The sequence below is a fragment of the Oncorhynchus mykiss genome, chromosome 18, assembly GCF_013265735.2.
Source record: "Oncorhynchus mykiss isolate Arlee chromosome 18, USDA_OmykA_1.1, whole genome shotgun sequence".
Classification (NCBI taxonomy): Eukaryota; Metazoa; Chordata; class Actinopteri; order Salmoniformes; family Salmonidae; genus Oncorhynchus; species Oncorhynchus mykiss.
The window spans coordinates 63,347,685-63,365,353 of NC_048582.1; the positions used below are offsets into that span (position 1 = coordinate 63,347,685).

The window sequence follows — 17,669 nt, forward strand, 5'->3', positions numbered from 1 at the left end:
TCTGGCACTATGGGGTGCCTGAGGTCATTGTATCTGATCGAGGTCCCCAGTTCACGTCAAGGGTATGGAGGGCGTTCATGGAAGGTCTGGGGGTCTCGGTCAGCATTAACTCAGGTTTTCACCCCGAGAGTAATGGGCAGGTGGACAGAGTGAACCAGGATGTGGGTAGGTTTCTGCGGTCTTACTGCCAGGACTGGCCGGGGAAGTGGGCGGCGTTCGTGCCCTGGGAAGAGATGGCCCAGAACTCACTCCGCCACTCCTCCACTAACCTCACCCCCTTCCAGTGCATAATAGGGTCCCAGCCGGTTCTGGCACCTTGGCATCAGAGCCAGATTGAGGCTCCTGCGGAGGACGAGAGGAGCGCTGAGGAGACATGGGGCGCCGCCTATGTGCACCTTCAGCGGGCCGTGAGACGCCAGAAAACCAGCGCAGATCGCCATCGCAGTGAGGCCCCAGTTTTCGCACCGGGGACCGGGTCTGGCTCTCGACCCGAAACCTGCCCTTCCGCCTTCCCTGCCGGAAGCTGGGCCCGCAGTTCGTGGGGCCATTCAAAGTCCTGAGGAGACTGAACGAGGTTTGTTACAGGTTACAGCTTCCCCCCGATTACCGTATAAACCCCTCGTTCCATGTGTCTCTCCTCAGGCCGGTGGTGGCTGGTTCACTCCAGGAGTCTGAGGTACGGGAGGTTCCTCCGCCCCCTCTGGACATCGAGGGGGCCCCGGCATATGCAGTTCGATCCATACTGGATTTGAGGCGAGGGGCCTTCAGTACCTCGTGGAGTGGGAGGGGTACTGTTCGGAGGAGAGATGCTGGGTGCCGGTGGAGGACGTGTTAGACCCGTCGATGCTGCGGGAGTTCCACCGTCTCCATCCAGATCGCCCTGCGCCTGAGGTGTGGTACTGTCACGACTTCCGCCAAAGTTGGTCCCTGTCCTTGTTCGGGCGTTGTTCGGTGGTCGACTTCACCTGTCTTCTAGCCATCGCCGATCAACCTTTCATTTTCCATTTTTTTTGTCTTGGTTTTCTACACACCTGGTTTCATTACCCATGTTTATGTATTTCACCCTCTGTTTCCCCCATGTTGTTGTGCGTGATTGTTTCTATGTCCATTCGGTACGTTATGGCTGGTTTTTCGACGGGTGCTGTTTACACCCGTGCGTAATTGATTACCGTTTATTGTTGGTCAAGTGTATGTTAACCTTGTGCCTTTATTTTGAATAAAGTACGTTGCTCACTCATTCTGCTCTCCTGCGCCTGACTTCATGCACCAGCTACACCCACCTTTTGACAATAGTTGGTGCCAGGCACACCGGTTTGTGTCAAGAACTGTAACGTTGCTGGATTTTTCACACTCAACAGTTTCCTGAGTATATCAAGAACGGTCCACCACCCAAAGGACATTCAGCCAACTTGACACAACATGGGCCAGTATCCCTGTGGATCGCTTTCGACACATTGAAGATTCCATGCCACGAAGAATTGAGGCTGTTCTGAGGGAAAAAGGGGGAGGTGCAACTCAATATTAGGAAGGTGTTCCTAATGTAGGTAATTACATGTGTATACCGTAGGCCTATATATCGTTGATTCCTTTGAACATTGGATATATCTGTCAGGTGCCATTTGGCCTGGTATAGGCTATAAAGTGTGATGCTCAAAGTGTGGACAAGGGTGTAAATGACTAATGGACCAAGTAACAACTTTGCGAATGGTTGATGATGTATGTGTTTATTAACCAGGACAAGACAATAAAAAAGGATGTAATTTATATGCATTTCCACTAGAAATGTTTAGAAGTTACTTCTTAATTTTTACTGTGACTACTGTTCTACCTTTTAAGAGTATGCAACCTCTTAAAGATGACAGATGGAAACTTTGCACTGGTGCAAAAAAACTCAGTCAATCACACCAAAAAGTGTCTCATGTACACTATGTAATCCTGTACAGAGTAGAATAGACCAGACATAACTGGGTCTTTCACTGTGTCTCACTTTGACAGTGCTTTAAGAGAGCACCCAGCGTCTAGTTCAGATATTTACTATGGTCAGACTTCTGAGTAAATGTCCCTTATCTAAAATGGTGGCGACCATAAAAACAAATCAGAATGAAGCAAACCTGCTGATGTGTAAAACAATCAAAACAAATAGATTCATGATGATTGGAGAACATTTTAGGAACTACAGACACAAACATAGTTTGTGAGAGGAGGATATGCTGACACTGCTGTCTCCCTCCAGCCCAGAGAAATGCTGGAGCGAAGCTCAAACTACTTCCTGAAAGTAGTAGTCAGTGTCAGCCAAGGGAAAAAATTTAATAAAAGCACCAGACAACACATTTGTCTTTTTTACCCCAAGTCTAAGAAACATCTGTATGTAAAAAATAACAACAGTGAGAAACAGTTACCCTTTGGGGGCGGTAGGTAGCCTAGTGGTTAGAGCGTTGGGCCAGTAACCGAAAGGTTGCTAGTTTGAATCCTCGAGCTGACAAGGTACAAATCTGTTGTTCTGCCCCTGAACAAGGCAGTTAACCCACTAGGCCATCATTGTAAATAAGAATTTGTTCTTAACTGACTTGCCTAGTTAAATAAAGGTAAAAACGCAAAATAATAAAATAGATGGGGATTACAATGCCTAAAAGGGTGAATCTGGGATTCTGAAACAAAGCAATCACCCTGCCACTTATTCTGGAAATTCAGTAATGTAAAATTTAAAAAAATGATATGTATGGAGCCCAGATTGCCCTTTTAAAAATGGAAGAATTGTAGAGCACACAAGAGCAGGATCATCTATCTATGGTAATGTCTTAACATTATGTCTGTCTATCACCGTTATCTTTCAATGTCTATCAGTGTTATCTTTCACTGTCTATCAATGTTATCTTTCAATATCTATCAATGTTATCTTTCAATATCTATCAATGTAATCTTACAATGTTTATCAATGTTATCTTTCAATGTCATCTTTCAATGTCTATCAATGTTATCTATCCATGTTATCTTTCAATGTCTATCAATGTTATCTTTCAATGTTATTTATCAATGTTATCTTTCAATGTCTATCAGTGTTATCTTTCACTGTCTATCAATGTTATCTTTCAATATCTATCACCGTTATCTTTCAATGTCTATCAGTGTTATCTTTCACTGTCTATCAATGTTATCTTTCAATATCTATCAATGTAATCTTACAATGTTTATCAATGTTATCTTTCAATGTCATCTTTCAATGTCTATCAATGTTATCTATCCATGTTATCTTTCAATGTCTATCAATGTTATCTTTCAATGTCTATCAATGTTATTTATCAATGTTATCTTTCAATGTCTATCAATGTTATCTTTCAATGTCTAACAATGTTATCTTTCAATGTCTATCAATGTTATCTTTCAAAATCTATCAATGTTATCTATCAATGTTATCTTTCAATGTCTAACAATGTTATCTTTCAATATCTATCAATGTTATCTATCAATGTTATCTATCAATGTTATCTTTCAATGTCATCTTTCAATATCTATCAATGTTATCTATCAATGTTATCTTTCAATGTCTATCAATGTTATCTTTCAATATCTATCAATGTTATCTATCAATGTTATCTTTCAATGTCTAACAATGTTATCTTTCAATATCTATCAATGTTATCTATCAATGTTATCTTTCAATGTCTAACAATGTTATCTTTCAATATCTATCAATGTTATCTATCAATGTTATCTTTCAATGTCTAACAATGTTATCTTTCAATGTCTATCAATGTTATCTATCAATGTTATCTTTCAATGTCTAACAATGTTATCTTTCAATATCTATCAATGCTACTTTTCTCCTACGATTTCATCACAACAGGGTCAAAAGAAAACAGTGATAATTAAGAAATGTCAGGAGAATAGTTCCTGGGTTTCTCCTGTGATGGATGAGGCATATGGCACAAGAAAAACAGAGGGAGAGACAGATTTTCTCCTTGATGGGTCAACCAACTGTCATTACGGTTCCATCACAGCCTAAACATGTTGGCTTCAGTGGATACAGAGGGACATTCAGGACTGTTCTACCCTGGTTGCATCCCAAATGGCACCCTACTCCCTATGTAGTGCACTACTTACGGTCCCAGGTCAAATGTAGTGCACTATATAGGAAATTATGTACCATTTGGGGCGCAACCCTTCTCTTTATAAGCTTCAATGTTGGGACGCCAGCTTCCTGCTTCCACCATCCATCACACTGGAAAGTGGTTCGAAAACGACAGGCGTCAACACATGAAATTTGAGGTCATTTCGGCGAACTCCATCGAGTCCCTTCACCACCGGAGCAGTTTGTCTGCTATGTTTAGAGACGTTGCCTCTTATTTCGACAGAGTCCAGTGAAGTGTGAAACCCAAGGGGGTTTGAGCCTTAGCACCACACTTAGTCAGGCTGCCAATGCACGCACACACACACACACACACACACACACACACACACACACACACACACACACACACACACACACACACACACACACACACACACACACACACACACACACACACACACACACACACACAACCACCTCACCTGTTCCACATTCCCACCCAGTCTCTGTCCTGTCACACGTTTCACTGTGCAATCATTTTATAATTATCAGGCAGACTTCAGAAACTGTGTACAACATGAACAAACCATGCAGAAAGGCTCCCTACGGATCCAGTTCTGATCACACTGCCTGGTTTGTTGATGACTTGATTTGGAGTGAGTGGGAGTCCTTCTCCTGCAATTCACTTGATTTTCTAGTTATTCCAGAGTACTTCTAGGAAGCCCTATATACTGCAGTATTTACAGGAAGTCCTGCAACTTGGTGGCATGCCACAGTTGGGCCATTGTGATGATGCTAACTGGGTATACATGTCAGAACACTTCAGTCCATAGGTTGGTACAGGATGTTAATACACCACAGTCTTTATTTTGCCTGTATACTTACTCCGTTTATAATATTGATGTAAATGAAAGATAAGTAGCATCGGAGAACTGTGTTTTATTCTTTGGGGCTTTTTCAGTGTTGTCATATTTGTATAAATGCATAAATACAGCAGTCTCTGTGAATACATTTAAATGGTTGTTCATGCTCTCTTGACGTTCTGGGACACTAATGCGGATTTAATAACATGCAATATGGCACAGCTCACAAAACGCACACAAACATACAAACTAACATGCAGCGCTGACATGCACACATGCCCGAAGAGAACAGCGAGGACTACAAACATGCCCGAAGAGAACAGCGAGGACTACAAACATGCCCGAAGAGAACAGCGAGGACTACAAACATGCCCGAAGAGAACAGCGAGGACTACAAACATGCCCGAAGAGAACAGCGAGGACTACAAACATGCCCGAAGAGAACTACGAGGACTACAAACATGCCCGAAGAGAACAGCGAGGACTACAAACATACCCGAAGAGAACAGCGAGGACTACAAACATGCCCGAAGAGAACAGCAAGGACTACAAACATGCCCGAAGAGAACAGCGAGGACTACAAACATGCCCGAAGAGAACAGCGAGGACAGTGAGGACTACGCAAATCCTGGTGGAGGTTTTCTTACTATTCCATACAATATTGCTAGGCCAATTTTGCGCCGCCCTATGGGACTTCCGGTCACGTCCGGGTTGTGACACAGCCTGGTATCAAACCCGGGTCTGTATTGACACCTCAAGCACTGCGATGCAGTGCCTTAAAGCGCAGCGCCACTCGGGAGGCCCCACATTTGACTTTTTAAATATATTTTGAATATGCAAAGATCCATCTTCCTGACATAAGACAACTCGATCTACCTATGAATCATAACTACCTTACACACCTGATTACAAGTCAACTATGTCGTCTTTCGCCACTCTGCACACTATTAGTTTATCAAGTCGACAAAAACGAATCAGTCCACTTGTGAAGAGCCTTTGTTCAGTGTAGATGGACAATCAGTAACATAAAACACGTGGACAACGTTCATCGTATGGACGACAATGTAAAGCACACAGACTCAGCTAATTGTTTTTCAGATAAATACAATGCTTCATGAGCATACATTGAAACATTCGTTAATGCATTCACGAATCGTAAAATGGATGTATCTTAGCTAACGTTGAAATGCTCTTGAGCATGCCAAGTTCGTCACGACAGTTAACCATTCCCCGTGTCTTGCCAGTCAAATCAGGAGTGTCATTGACTAGATATGTGTCGTTATCTGAGTCTTAAAAAAACGGCACACGTCAATGACATGCACTTTATTCCAGAGGATTCCACCAATTTCAGATGCTTCCCAGGTCAGGTTTTTTTTCTTCCCATTGTCGGGAGTTTGCGCCTCGATTCGATAATAAGGGAAATTGCATCGACTACCCACTTTATATTACACAGGCTACACCTTGGAACAGGCTTTAAAGGCTTTAAGTGATATCGACTCACACACGTGCACAATAGGATCCGAGCTCACAGTCTATTATTCACCAGGACGCTATGAACAGTCATTTATCATTAGTCCTTCTATCCACACCATCAGATAATATGATGTGGCTCCAGCATTTCTGCTGATCTCTGTCGCCTCTGACACACACATGACTTGATAGCATCACAGGTGAGCTATGGGTTTGTTGTGAGGTCAGTAACGTTAACGTAGCGATATACGGTGCTAAAATACAGCTTCCATTATACTGTGACACAGATGGTGCAACCTAGAATGCTGCTGAGAAGGGTACCTATTGTGTTATACAGTCCTCATAACACAGAGAATGTCCTCACAACACAGAGAATGTCCTCATAACACAGAGAATGTCCTCGCAACACAGATAACGTCCTCATAACACAGAGAATGTCCTCGCAACACAGAGAATGTCCTCATAACACAGAGACTGTCCTCGGAACACAGTGAATGTCCTCGCAACACAGAGAATGTCCTCGCAACACAGAGAATGTCCTCGCAACACAGAGAATGTCCTCGCAACACAGAGAATGTCCTCGCAACACAGAGAATGTCCTCATAACTCAGAGAATGTCCTCGCAACACAGAGAATGTCCTCGCAACAGAGAATGTCCTCATAACACAGAGAATGTCCTCTCAACACAGAGAACGTGCTCACAACACAGAGAATGTCCTCACAACACAGAGAATGTCCTCGCAACACAGAGAATGTCCTCATAACTAAGAGAATGTCCTCATAACTCAGTTGACACAATAATGGATATTCACAGAGTTATACAAAATCAAAGCTTGCTTTGATTGGTTGTGAACATTTCTCTAAATTCAGCCTAAGGGTCAGCAAATAAAAATTAGGAACAGTTGCTTCACCTGGCTAGTCCTCCATAGTGCCCTGCTAAATCAATTAGAATGTGTGTTATTGCATGTGGAATATCTTCTTGAAAGCATGAAGCCAATAATTTGGATTTTGGATAGAGGTGTAACTCCAGAATTGCACACCAACTCAGTGGTCTTGTGGTTCATGCCTACCCAAATTCCTCTCTTCTTGGAACTCAGCATTAATGATATGGATTAGGGATAAGGCCCTGCGATAGACTAGCGTCCTGTCCAGGGGGTGTGCTTCTACATCAAGCTGCCTCACACTACAGAAACAGGAGATTTTCAAGCATCCTTTCCAGGGGGTGTAGTTGTACATCAAGCTGCCTCACACTACAGAAACAGGAGATAGACTAGCGTCCTGTCCAGGGGGTGTACTTCTTCATCAAGCTGACTCACACTACATAAATAGGAGATAGACTAGTGTCCTGTCCAGGGGGTGTACTTCTACATCAAGCTGCCTCACACTACAGAAACAGGAGATTTTCAAGCATCCTATCCAGGGGGTGTAGTTGTACATCAAGCTGCCTCACACTACAGAAACAGGAGATAGACTAGCGTCCTGTCCAGGGGGTGTACTTCTACATCAAGCTGACTCACACTACATAAACAGGAGATAGACAAGGGTCCTGTCCAGGGGGTGTACTTCTTCATCAAGCTGACTCACACTACATAAACAGGAGATAGACAAGTGTCCTGTCCAGGGGGTGTACTTCTTCATCAAGCTGACTCACACTACATAAATAGGAGATAGACAAGGGTCCTGTCCAGGGGGTGTACTTCTACATCAAGCTGCCTCACGCTACATAAACAGGAGATAGACAAGTGTCCTGTCCAGAGGGTGTACTTCTACATCAACCTGCCTCATGTAACTGGCTCGGACAAGGCTACCTTTACCCTCCAGGACTGCACAGTGCACATTTGCCATAATCTACATTTTCATTCAGCACAAGACCATTGGTTATTGATTCAAGGCATGATGGATGGGTTGGGGGACTTATCATGCATTCAACATCATCAGGTTACGATGTCCAAACAAAGCAATCACAAAATTACTGAAAACATGAAACACATCAACAAACAAACACTTACAAGCACGCACAGGAAAACAGAAATCACAGATTTACCATAACAGAGTAACAAAGGTAGACTCACAGATAGAAAACTTGTTGCTGTTGTCTTTGCCTGGGAATAATTTTACTCCTCTAGATTTAAAGTCTACGGACCTTTTCACTAGTTAAAGGGAAAACAAAAACAGGAAATCAGGTGAAACAGGTTCCAAATAAACTGATCAGCATTGAAAACCAAGAAACCCATCCTCCAAGCTCATGGAGAAGAGCACAACTCATAGCAGCAGCAGGTAACAACAGTCAAAGTATCTTAGCAACAGAAAAAAAAGAGAGATAAAAGAGGCAAGAACAAAAGAAGAGGAGAAGAAAGATATTATTATTATATAAGTAGCGTACAGGGCTTCTGTTCATTTGTCAACCTTGAAATGATTTTTTTTTGGGGGGGGGGGGGGGGGGTTGCAGGACAGCAGACCAGAATGTAGAACAGCCGATATGGATCAGCCTTTAGCCACAATCCCCAGAGGAGTCTTCAGGGCAGGGGCGGCTGTCAAGGTTTTTTTCAGCAACAGAATGGCCGATTTGTTATGCCGCAGAATGGCACGCTGGGACATGACAGTGCAGGCGTTACCTCTCACACACGCACACACACACACACATGCCCACACATACGTACATACACGCACCCACACAGAAACAAACGCACGGACGCACACACTCACATCCTGAGCAATAGGAGGATCTTCAGGTGTTGTGCTAACATCAGATGTTCATCACTATTTCATGTAAATTTAGCCCCAATATCTTTGTTGAACAGAAGCCCTGTGAAGATTGACAAGCTTAATAATAATAATAATAATATTAATAATAATAATAGTAATAATACTGTGATCATTCAACATGTCTGTAAAAACATAAATCATGATAAATGTTTTATTTTCTGTTTTCCAAAAAGAAACATTTAAAAAAAACATCTGTTGTCAGAACATATTTAATGCTTTTGTTCAGAAAGTGATCATAGATTCACTGTCAGATATAAGATGGGATAATGGAGGATTATATTGGGGTTTGGAAAAAAGCAAGTGGCATTGTGTGAGACTGTGGAGTTGCTCTCTCTCTCTCTCTCTCTCTCTCCCTTCTCACTCTCTCTTTTCTAATTTGTGTATTTGAGGACAACCCTCACAGCCTTACAAAGAGCACATTTAACACAGAAGGGTACACTCACACATTGACATTGAATTCACTGATTCAGCCTTTCCTTTTAAAAAAATATGACAATATGCAAATAGGGCTTCGTCAATGTTAACACATTGCTCAAAATCTGAAGGTTGGGTTGAAACTCATCAGGCTGTGTTTCGGGGTTAGGGTTAGGGGTTAGGGTTAGGGGTTAGGGGTTAGGGTTAGGGGTTAGGGTTAGGGGTTAGGGGTTAGGGTTAGGGGTTAGGGTTAGACCTTCAGTTCAGGATTAACTGAATGACAGAGAATCAGTACAGTGGAGATGGATAAGGTAGAACATGTTTGCCCACTCTTACACGAGGAAAGATTCCTGTAAACCATGGCATCAAAATCAACATCTCAAACTTTCAGACATCAAAGGTTGTGCAGTTAGGATGATGAGCAGACCAACTCATTATGAAAGAGGGTAGTTAGGATGATGAGCAGAACAACTCATTATGAAAGAGCGTAGTTAGGATGATGAGCAGACCAACTCATTATGAAAGAGGGTAGTTAGGATGATAAGCAGACCAACTCATTATGAAAGAGCGTAGCTAGGATGATGAGCAGACCAACTCGTAATGAAAGAGCGTAGTTAGGATGATGAGCAGACCAACTCATTATGAAAGAGGGTAGTTAGGATGATGAGCAGACCAACTCATTATGAAAGAGCGTAGTTAGGATGATGTGCGGACCAACTCATTATGAAAGAGGGTAGTTAGGATGATGAGCAGACCAACTCATTATGAAAGAGGGTAGTTAGGATGATGAGCAGACCAACTCATTATGAAAGAGCGTAGCTAGGATGATGAGCGGACCAACTCATTATGAAAGAGGGTAGTTAGGATGATGAGCAGACCAACTCATTTTCAAAGAGGGTAGTTAGGATGATGAGCAGACCAACTCATTATGAAAGAGCGTAGTTAGGATGATGACCAGACCAACTCGTAATGAAAGAGCGTAGTTAGGATGATGAGGAGACCAACTCATTATGAAATAGCGTAGTTAGGATGATGAGCAGACCAACTCATTATGCAAGAGCGTAGTTAGGATGATGAGCAGACCAACTCATTATGCAAGAGCGTAGTTAGGATGATCAGCAGACCAACTCATTATGAAAGAGTGTAGTTAGGATGATGAGCAGACCAACTCGTAATGAAAGAGCATAGTTAGGATGATGAGCAGACCAACTCATTATGAAATAGCGTAGTTAGGATGATGAGCAGACCAACTCATTATGCAAGAGCGTAGTTAGGATGATGAGCAGACCAACTCATTATGCAAGAGCGTAGTTAGGATGATGAGCAGACCAACTCATTATGAAAGAGTGTAGTTAGGATGATGAGCAGACCAACTCGTAATGAAAGAGCGTAGTTAGGATGATGAGCAGACCAACTCGTAATGAAAGAGCGTAGTTAGGATGATGAGCAGCCCAACTCATTATGAAAGAGGGTAGTTAGGATGATGAGCAGACCAACTCATTATGCAAGAGCGTAGTTAGGATGATGAGCAGACCAACTCATTATGAAAGAGTGTAGTTAGGATGATGAGCAGGCCAACTCATTATCAAAGAGGGTAGTTAGGATGATGAGCAGACCAACTCATTATGAAAGAGCGTAGTTAGGATGATGAGCAGACCAACTCGTAATGAAAGAGCGTAGTTACGATGATGAGCAGACCAACTCATTATGAAAGAGCGTAGTTAGGATGATGAGCAGACCAACTCATTATGCAAGAGCGTAGTTAGGATGATGAGCAGACCAACTCATTATGCAAGAGCGTAGTTAGGATGATGAGCAGACCAACTCATTATGAAAGAGTGTAGTTAGGATGATGAGCAGACCAACTCGTAATGAAAGAGCGTAGTTAGGATGATGAGCAGACCAACTCATTATGAAAGAGGGTAGTTAGGATGATGAGCAGACCAACTCATTATGCAAGAGCGTAGTTAGGATGATGAGCAGACCAACTCATTATGCAAGAGCGTAGTTAGGATGATGAGCAGACCAACTCATTATGCAAGAGCGTAGTTAGGATGATGAGCAGACCAACTCGTAATGAAAGAGCGTAGTTAGGATGATGAGCAGACCAACTCGTAATGAAAGAGCGTAGTTAGGATGATGAGCAGACCAACTCATTATGAAAGAGGGTAGTTAGGATGATGAGCAGACCAACTCATTATGCAAGAGCGTAGTTAGGATGATGAGCAGACCAACTCATTATGCAAGAGCGTAGTTAGGATGATGAGCAGACCAACTCGTAATGAAAGAGCGTAGTTAGGATGATGAGCAGACCAACTCATTATGAAAGAGTGTAGTTAGGATGATGAGCAGACCAACTCATTATGAAAGAGCGTAGTTAGGATGATGAGCAGGCCAACTCATTATGAAAGAGGGTAGTGAGGATGATGAGCAGACCAACTCATAATGAAAGAGCATAGTTAGGATGATGAGCGGACCAACTCATTATGAAAGAGTGTAGTTAGGATGATGAGCAGGCCAACTCATTATGAAAGAGTGTAGTTAGGCTGATGAGCAGACCAACTCATTATGAAAGAGGGTAGTTAGGATGACGAGCAGACCGACTCATTATGAAAGAGGGTAGTTAGGATGATGAGCAGACCAACTCATTATGAAAGAGGGTAGTTAGGATGATGAGCAGACCAACTCATAATGAAAGAACGTAGTTAGGATGATGAGCAGACCAACTCATTATGAAAGAGCCTAGATAGTAATATTACCAGCATGCCAAATATTTTCTTGATTGTCTGTTTTGAAACGTTTAAAGTAAAAAAGTGATTAAGGCCATAATGTTTTTGGAATGTTGTGCATTTTAGAAATTACAGGTTGCCAAATCTGCTCTGTGAGTAAAACTCTAAAATCCAATGTATGATACTAAGACACCAGATACTGTAGACCTGTGGTCCACAGCAGACCTGTGGTTTCCAGTTACTACTTGCTCCAATGTTACATTTCCACTTGTCAGAAACAGTGTCAGAAACAGTGTGTTCAGCCGAGATCAACAGAAGATGACTCAAGCTGATACTATTGAATATTCATTAAGAGTGGACATTACCTCTTCCATATTCATTAAGAGTGGATGGTACCTCTTCCATATTCATTAAGAGTGGATGGTACCTCTTCCAAATTCATTAAGAGTGGATGGTACCTCTTCCATATTCATTAAGAGTGGACAGTACCTCTTCCATATTCATTAAGAGTGAACAGTACCTCTTCCATATTCATTAAGAGTGAACAGTACCTCTTCCATATACTCATTAAGAGTGGATGGTACCTCTTCCATATTCACTTAAGAGTGGACAGTACCTCCTCCATATTCAGGAAGTGGACAGTACAAGCAGTGACTAACATTAATAATAGTGCAGACTTCCTCAATTACAGTTCATCTGTGAGGGATCTGCATCTTAATTAACGGGTGCACTTCGACGGTCACTGATGAGCACCGCTTGAGCAGTATCACTTACGATGCCTTAATGTGTCCTTTCTTGGGATATGCTTAAATTGCAGCAAGATAAATCAGGCAACGAGTTTCCTTGTGTGGAAATGTAAACTATATTAGAGAGCCAAGTCATTCTCAGGCACTATGAGGGACAGCTTTAGTCTGACCTCTTATTAACCCAACATGAATGTTTCATTCCTCTCATTTCATGATCCTCAGGTCAGCTTTCTGTCATGAATATATAAAGGCTAAACTTACACATTGGGTCTTTCCCATGCGCTGCCAGAAGAAGCCACATTAACCGACACGCCCAGGTTGCCTATTAATTGATACTTGCCGCTCAGTCGTGACATTTCATCATTCAGACTGATTAAAAAGGATTGGGGACGCTGTTGGAGATCTGCTACATATGAGGAGGAAGGCAACCATCTCAATATGCCAACACTGTCATTCTAATTTAGGTAATCAAAATGTAAGGTGGCACCAAAACAATGGGTACCTACCAAATCATAGAACAGGGATTATCAACTAGACAAAACAAAATGTATTTTATATTTGATATTCTTCAAAGTAGCCACCCTTTGCCTTGATGACAGCTTTGCACACTCTTAGCATTCTCTCAACCAGCTTCACGAGGTAGTCACCTGGAACGCATTTCAACTAATAGGTGTGCCTTTTTTTAAAGTTAATTTGTGGAATTTCTTTCCTTCTTAATACGTTTGGGCCAATCAGTTGTGTTGTGACAAGATAGGGAGGTATACAGAAGACAGCCCTATTTGGTAAAAGACCAAGTCCATATTATGGCAAGAACAGCTCCTATAAGCAAAGAGAAACACAGTCCACCATTACTTTAAGACATAAAGGTCAGTCAATACGGCACATTTCAAGAACTTTGAAAGTGCAGTCACAAAAACCATCAAGCGCTATGATGAAACTGGCTCTCATGAGGACCACCACAGGAATGGAAGACCCAGAGTTACCTCTGTTGCAGAGGATAAGTTCATTAGAGTTACCAACCTAAGAAATTGCAGCCCAAATAAATGCTTCACAGAGTTCAAGTAACAGACACATCTCAACATCAACTGTTCAGCTGTTCAGAGGAGACTGTGTGAATCGGGCCTTCGTGGTTGAATTGCTGCAAAGAAACCACTACTAAAGGACACCAATAAGAAGAGACTTGCTTGGGCCAAGAAACACCAGCAATGGACATTAGACCAGTGGAAATCTATCCTTTGGTCCGATGAGTCCAAATTTGAGATTTTTGGTTCCAACTGCTTTGCCTTTGTGAGATGCAGAGTAGGTGAACGGATGATATTTTCATGTGTGCTTCCCACCATGAAGCATGGAGGAGGTGGAGTGATGGTGTGTGTGTATGTGTGTGTGTGTGTGTGGGGGGGGGGGGGGGGGGGGGTGCTTTTGTGGTGACACTGTCATGATTTATTTAGAATTCAAGGCACACTTAACAAGCATGGCTACCACAGCATTCTGCAGTGATACGCCATCCCAACTGGTTTGCTCTGAGTGGGACTATCATTTGTTTTTCAACAGGACAATGACCCAACACACCTCCAGGCTGTGTAAAGGCTTTTTGACCAAGAAGGAGAGTGATGGAGTGCTGCATCAGATGACCTGGCCTCCACAATCAACCGACCTCAACCCATTTGAGATGGTTTGGGATAAATTGGACCGTAGAGTGAAGGAAAAAAGCCAACAAATGCTCAGCGTATGTGGGAACTCCTTCAAGACTGTTGGAAAAGATTCCGGGTAAAGCTGGTTGAGGGAATGCCAAGAATGTGCAAACCTGTCATCAAGGCAAAGTGTGGCTACTTTGAAAAATCAAAAATATGTTGTGATTTGTGTAATACTTTTTTTGGTTACTACTCCATATGTGTTATTCAATAGTTTTGATGTCTTCACTATTATTCTACAATTTAGAAAATAGTAAAAAATAAAGAAAAACACTTGAATGAGTAGGTGTTTCCAAACTTCTGGCTGGTACTGTATAATTATCTATTTTGCTCAGAAATCTTGGGGGGCCAAATAAAACCACCCTCGGGCCAAATTTTGACTATAGCAGAGATTTATGAAAATAGCCATCATTAGCAGGTTTTCTTGTGTTTGGAATATTGCAGTCTGTACTACAATATTTCAGTCTATACAATACTGTACTGTAATATTTTAGACTGTACTATGCTGTACTATAATATTTCAGTTTGTACTATTCTGCACTCTGTGTCAGTACGTAATATACTGTGCTGTAATTTTCAAGTCTGTACTATACTGTACCATGCTATTTCTGTTTGTACTTCACTGTATTATAATCTTCCAGTCTGTACTATACTGTTCTATAAAATTTCAGTTTGTAATACACTATAGCCGCATAAGGGTGAGACAGCATGATAAACTACAGACAATTGTGCTGTATACTGGCAACCTAGAATTCGAAACCCATTCTGGCTTGCCGAGAGGCCACTGGTTAAAGGACAAATCGTGTCATGTTGTAGGCACATACAGTTGAAGTCGGAAGTTTACATACACCTTAGCCAAATACATTTAAACTAAGTTTTTCACACTTCCTGACATTTAATCCTACTAAAAATTCCCTGTGTTAGGTCAGTTAGAATCACCACTTTACTTAAAAGAATGTGAAATGTCAGAATAATAGTAGAGAGAATGATTTATTTCAGGTTTAATTTCTTTCATCACATTCCAAGTGGGTCAAAAGTGTTCAGACACTCAATTAGTTCTTGGTAGCATTGCCTTTCAATTGTTTTACTTGGGTCAACCGTTTTGGGGAGCTTTCCACAAGCTTCCCACAATAAGTTTGGTGAATTTGGCACATTCCTCCTGACATAACTTAGTCAGGTTTGTAAGGCCTCCTTGCGCTCACACGCTTTTTCAGTTCTGCCCACATATTTTCAATAGGATTGAGGTCAGGGCTTTGTGATGGTCACTCCAATACCTTGACTTTGTTGTCCTTATTTTGCCACAACTGTGGAAGTATGCTTGGGGTCGTTGTCCATTTGGGAAGACCCATTTGCGACCAAGCTTTAAATTCATGACTGATGTCTTGAGATGTTACTTCAATATATCCACACATTTCCTGCCTCATGATGCTATCTATTTTGTGAAGTGCACCAGTCCCTTCTGCAGCAAAGCACCTTCACAACATGATGCTGCAACCCCCGTGCTTCATAGTTTGTTTGGATGGTGTTCTTCGGCTTGCAAGCCTCCCCCTTTTCCCTCCAAACATAACAATGGTCATTATGGCCAAACAGTTCTATTTTTGTTTCATCAGACCAGAGGACATTTTTCCAAAAAGTACGATATTTGTCCCCATGTGCATTTGCAAACCCTAGTCTGGCTTTTTTTTAATGACAGTTTTGGAGCAGTGGCTTCTTCCTTGCTGAGCGGCCTTTCAGGTTATGTTCATGTAGGACTCATTTTGCTGTGGATATAGATACTTTTGTACCTGTTTCCTTCAGCATCTTCACAAGGTCCTTTGCTGTTCTTCTGGGATTGATTTGCACTTTTCTCACCTAAGTACTTTCGTCTCTAGGAGACAGAACGCGTCTCCTTCCTGAGTGGTATGACAGCTGGTACAATGGTGTTTATACTTGCGTATTACTGTTTGTACAGGTGATAGTGGTACTTTCATGCATTTGGAAATTGCTCCCAAGGATGAACCAGACTTGTGGAGGTCTACAATTTTTTTCTGAGGTCTTGGCTGATATCTTTTGGTTTTCTCATGGTGTCAAGCAAAGAGGCACCGAGTTTGAAGGTAGGCCTTGAAATACTAGTTTGGACACACCAACTCATTCAATGGTTTTTCTATTCTTACTATTTCATACATTGTAGAAAACTAGTGAAGACATCAAAACTATGAATAGCACATATGGAATCATGTAGTAACCAAAAAAGTGTTAAACAAATCCAAATATATTTTAGATTCTTCAAAGTAGAGAAAAAATAAGAAAATGGCCCACTGCTATTGATAGTTTTACTGGTCTTTAATAAGCTTTACGTATCTGCCTCACGGCCTTCACCAGAACTTTTGTGAATGTTTTAAATGAGCAGCTTTATGTAGACATAGCCCCACCCACATCCACGCATCGAATGGGGTTGGAGTCGAGGGAAACAAATAAGTGCTACCAAACATAACAATGTGCAGTTCATATATATTAGAATGAAGTGTGTACATTATCAGCCAGTCTCTTTTACGCCCTCTTCCGAATGGTAGCTATAAATGTAGAGGTTGCGCACAGTGCAACAATGTCATGAAGTGTGAATATTTCTGAATCCCACATACAGGAAAACCGTTCCAAATAAATTACATTATTACGTGCCTCACCACCCATGTTATCTACATGATTAAATGTCTGTGTGTGCTGTGTTATGTAGGTAACAGAGAGGTTCTCTCAAACAGAGAATGTGTGAACATAAAAGTTAAATCAGGAGAAACAACAGTTATTATCCAGTCGCAGTACATTTTAATGACCTAAAACATTACATTTCTACCTTTAGGTTTTGTGGCATAGAGAAATTTAAGATATCAGATATCAGACAGGATATAAATAATACTCTGAGCAAAAGAGAATGTTTTGGGATT

At 41.8% G+C, this 17,669-nt stretch overlaps 1 protein-coding gene across 1 annotated transcript in view; it reads right to left on the bottom strand.

Moving 5' to 3' along the window:
- Positions 1-17,669, bottom strand: part of csmd3b (CUB and Sushi multiple domains 3b) — an 826,488-nt gene that overhangs the window by 414,450 nt on the left and 394,369 nt on the right. Inside the window, exon 7 of the mRNA XM_036953488.1 lies at positions 8,475-8,552. Coding sequence (XP_036809383.1) covers positions 8,475-8,552 — 78 coding nt within the window. The remainder of the gene's footprint in view (positions 1-8,474; positions 8,553-17,669) is intronic.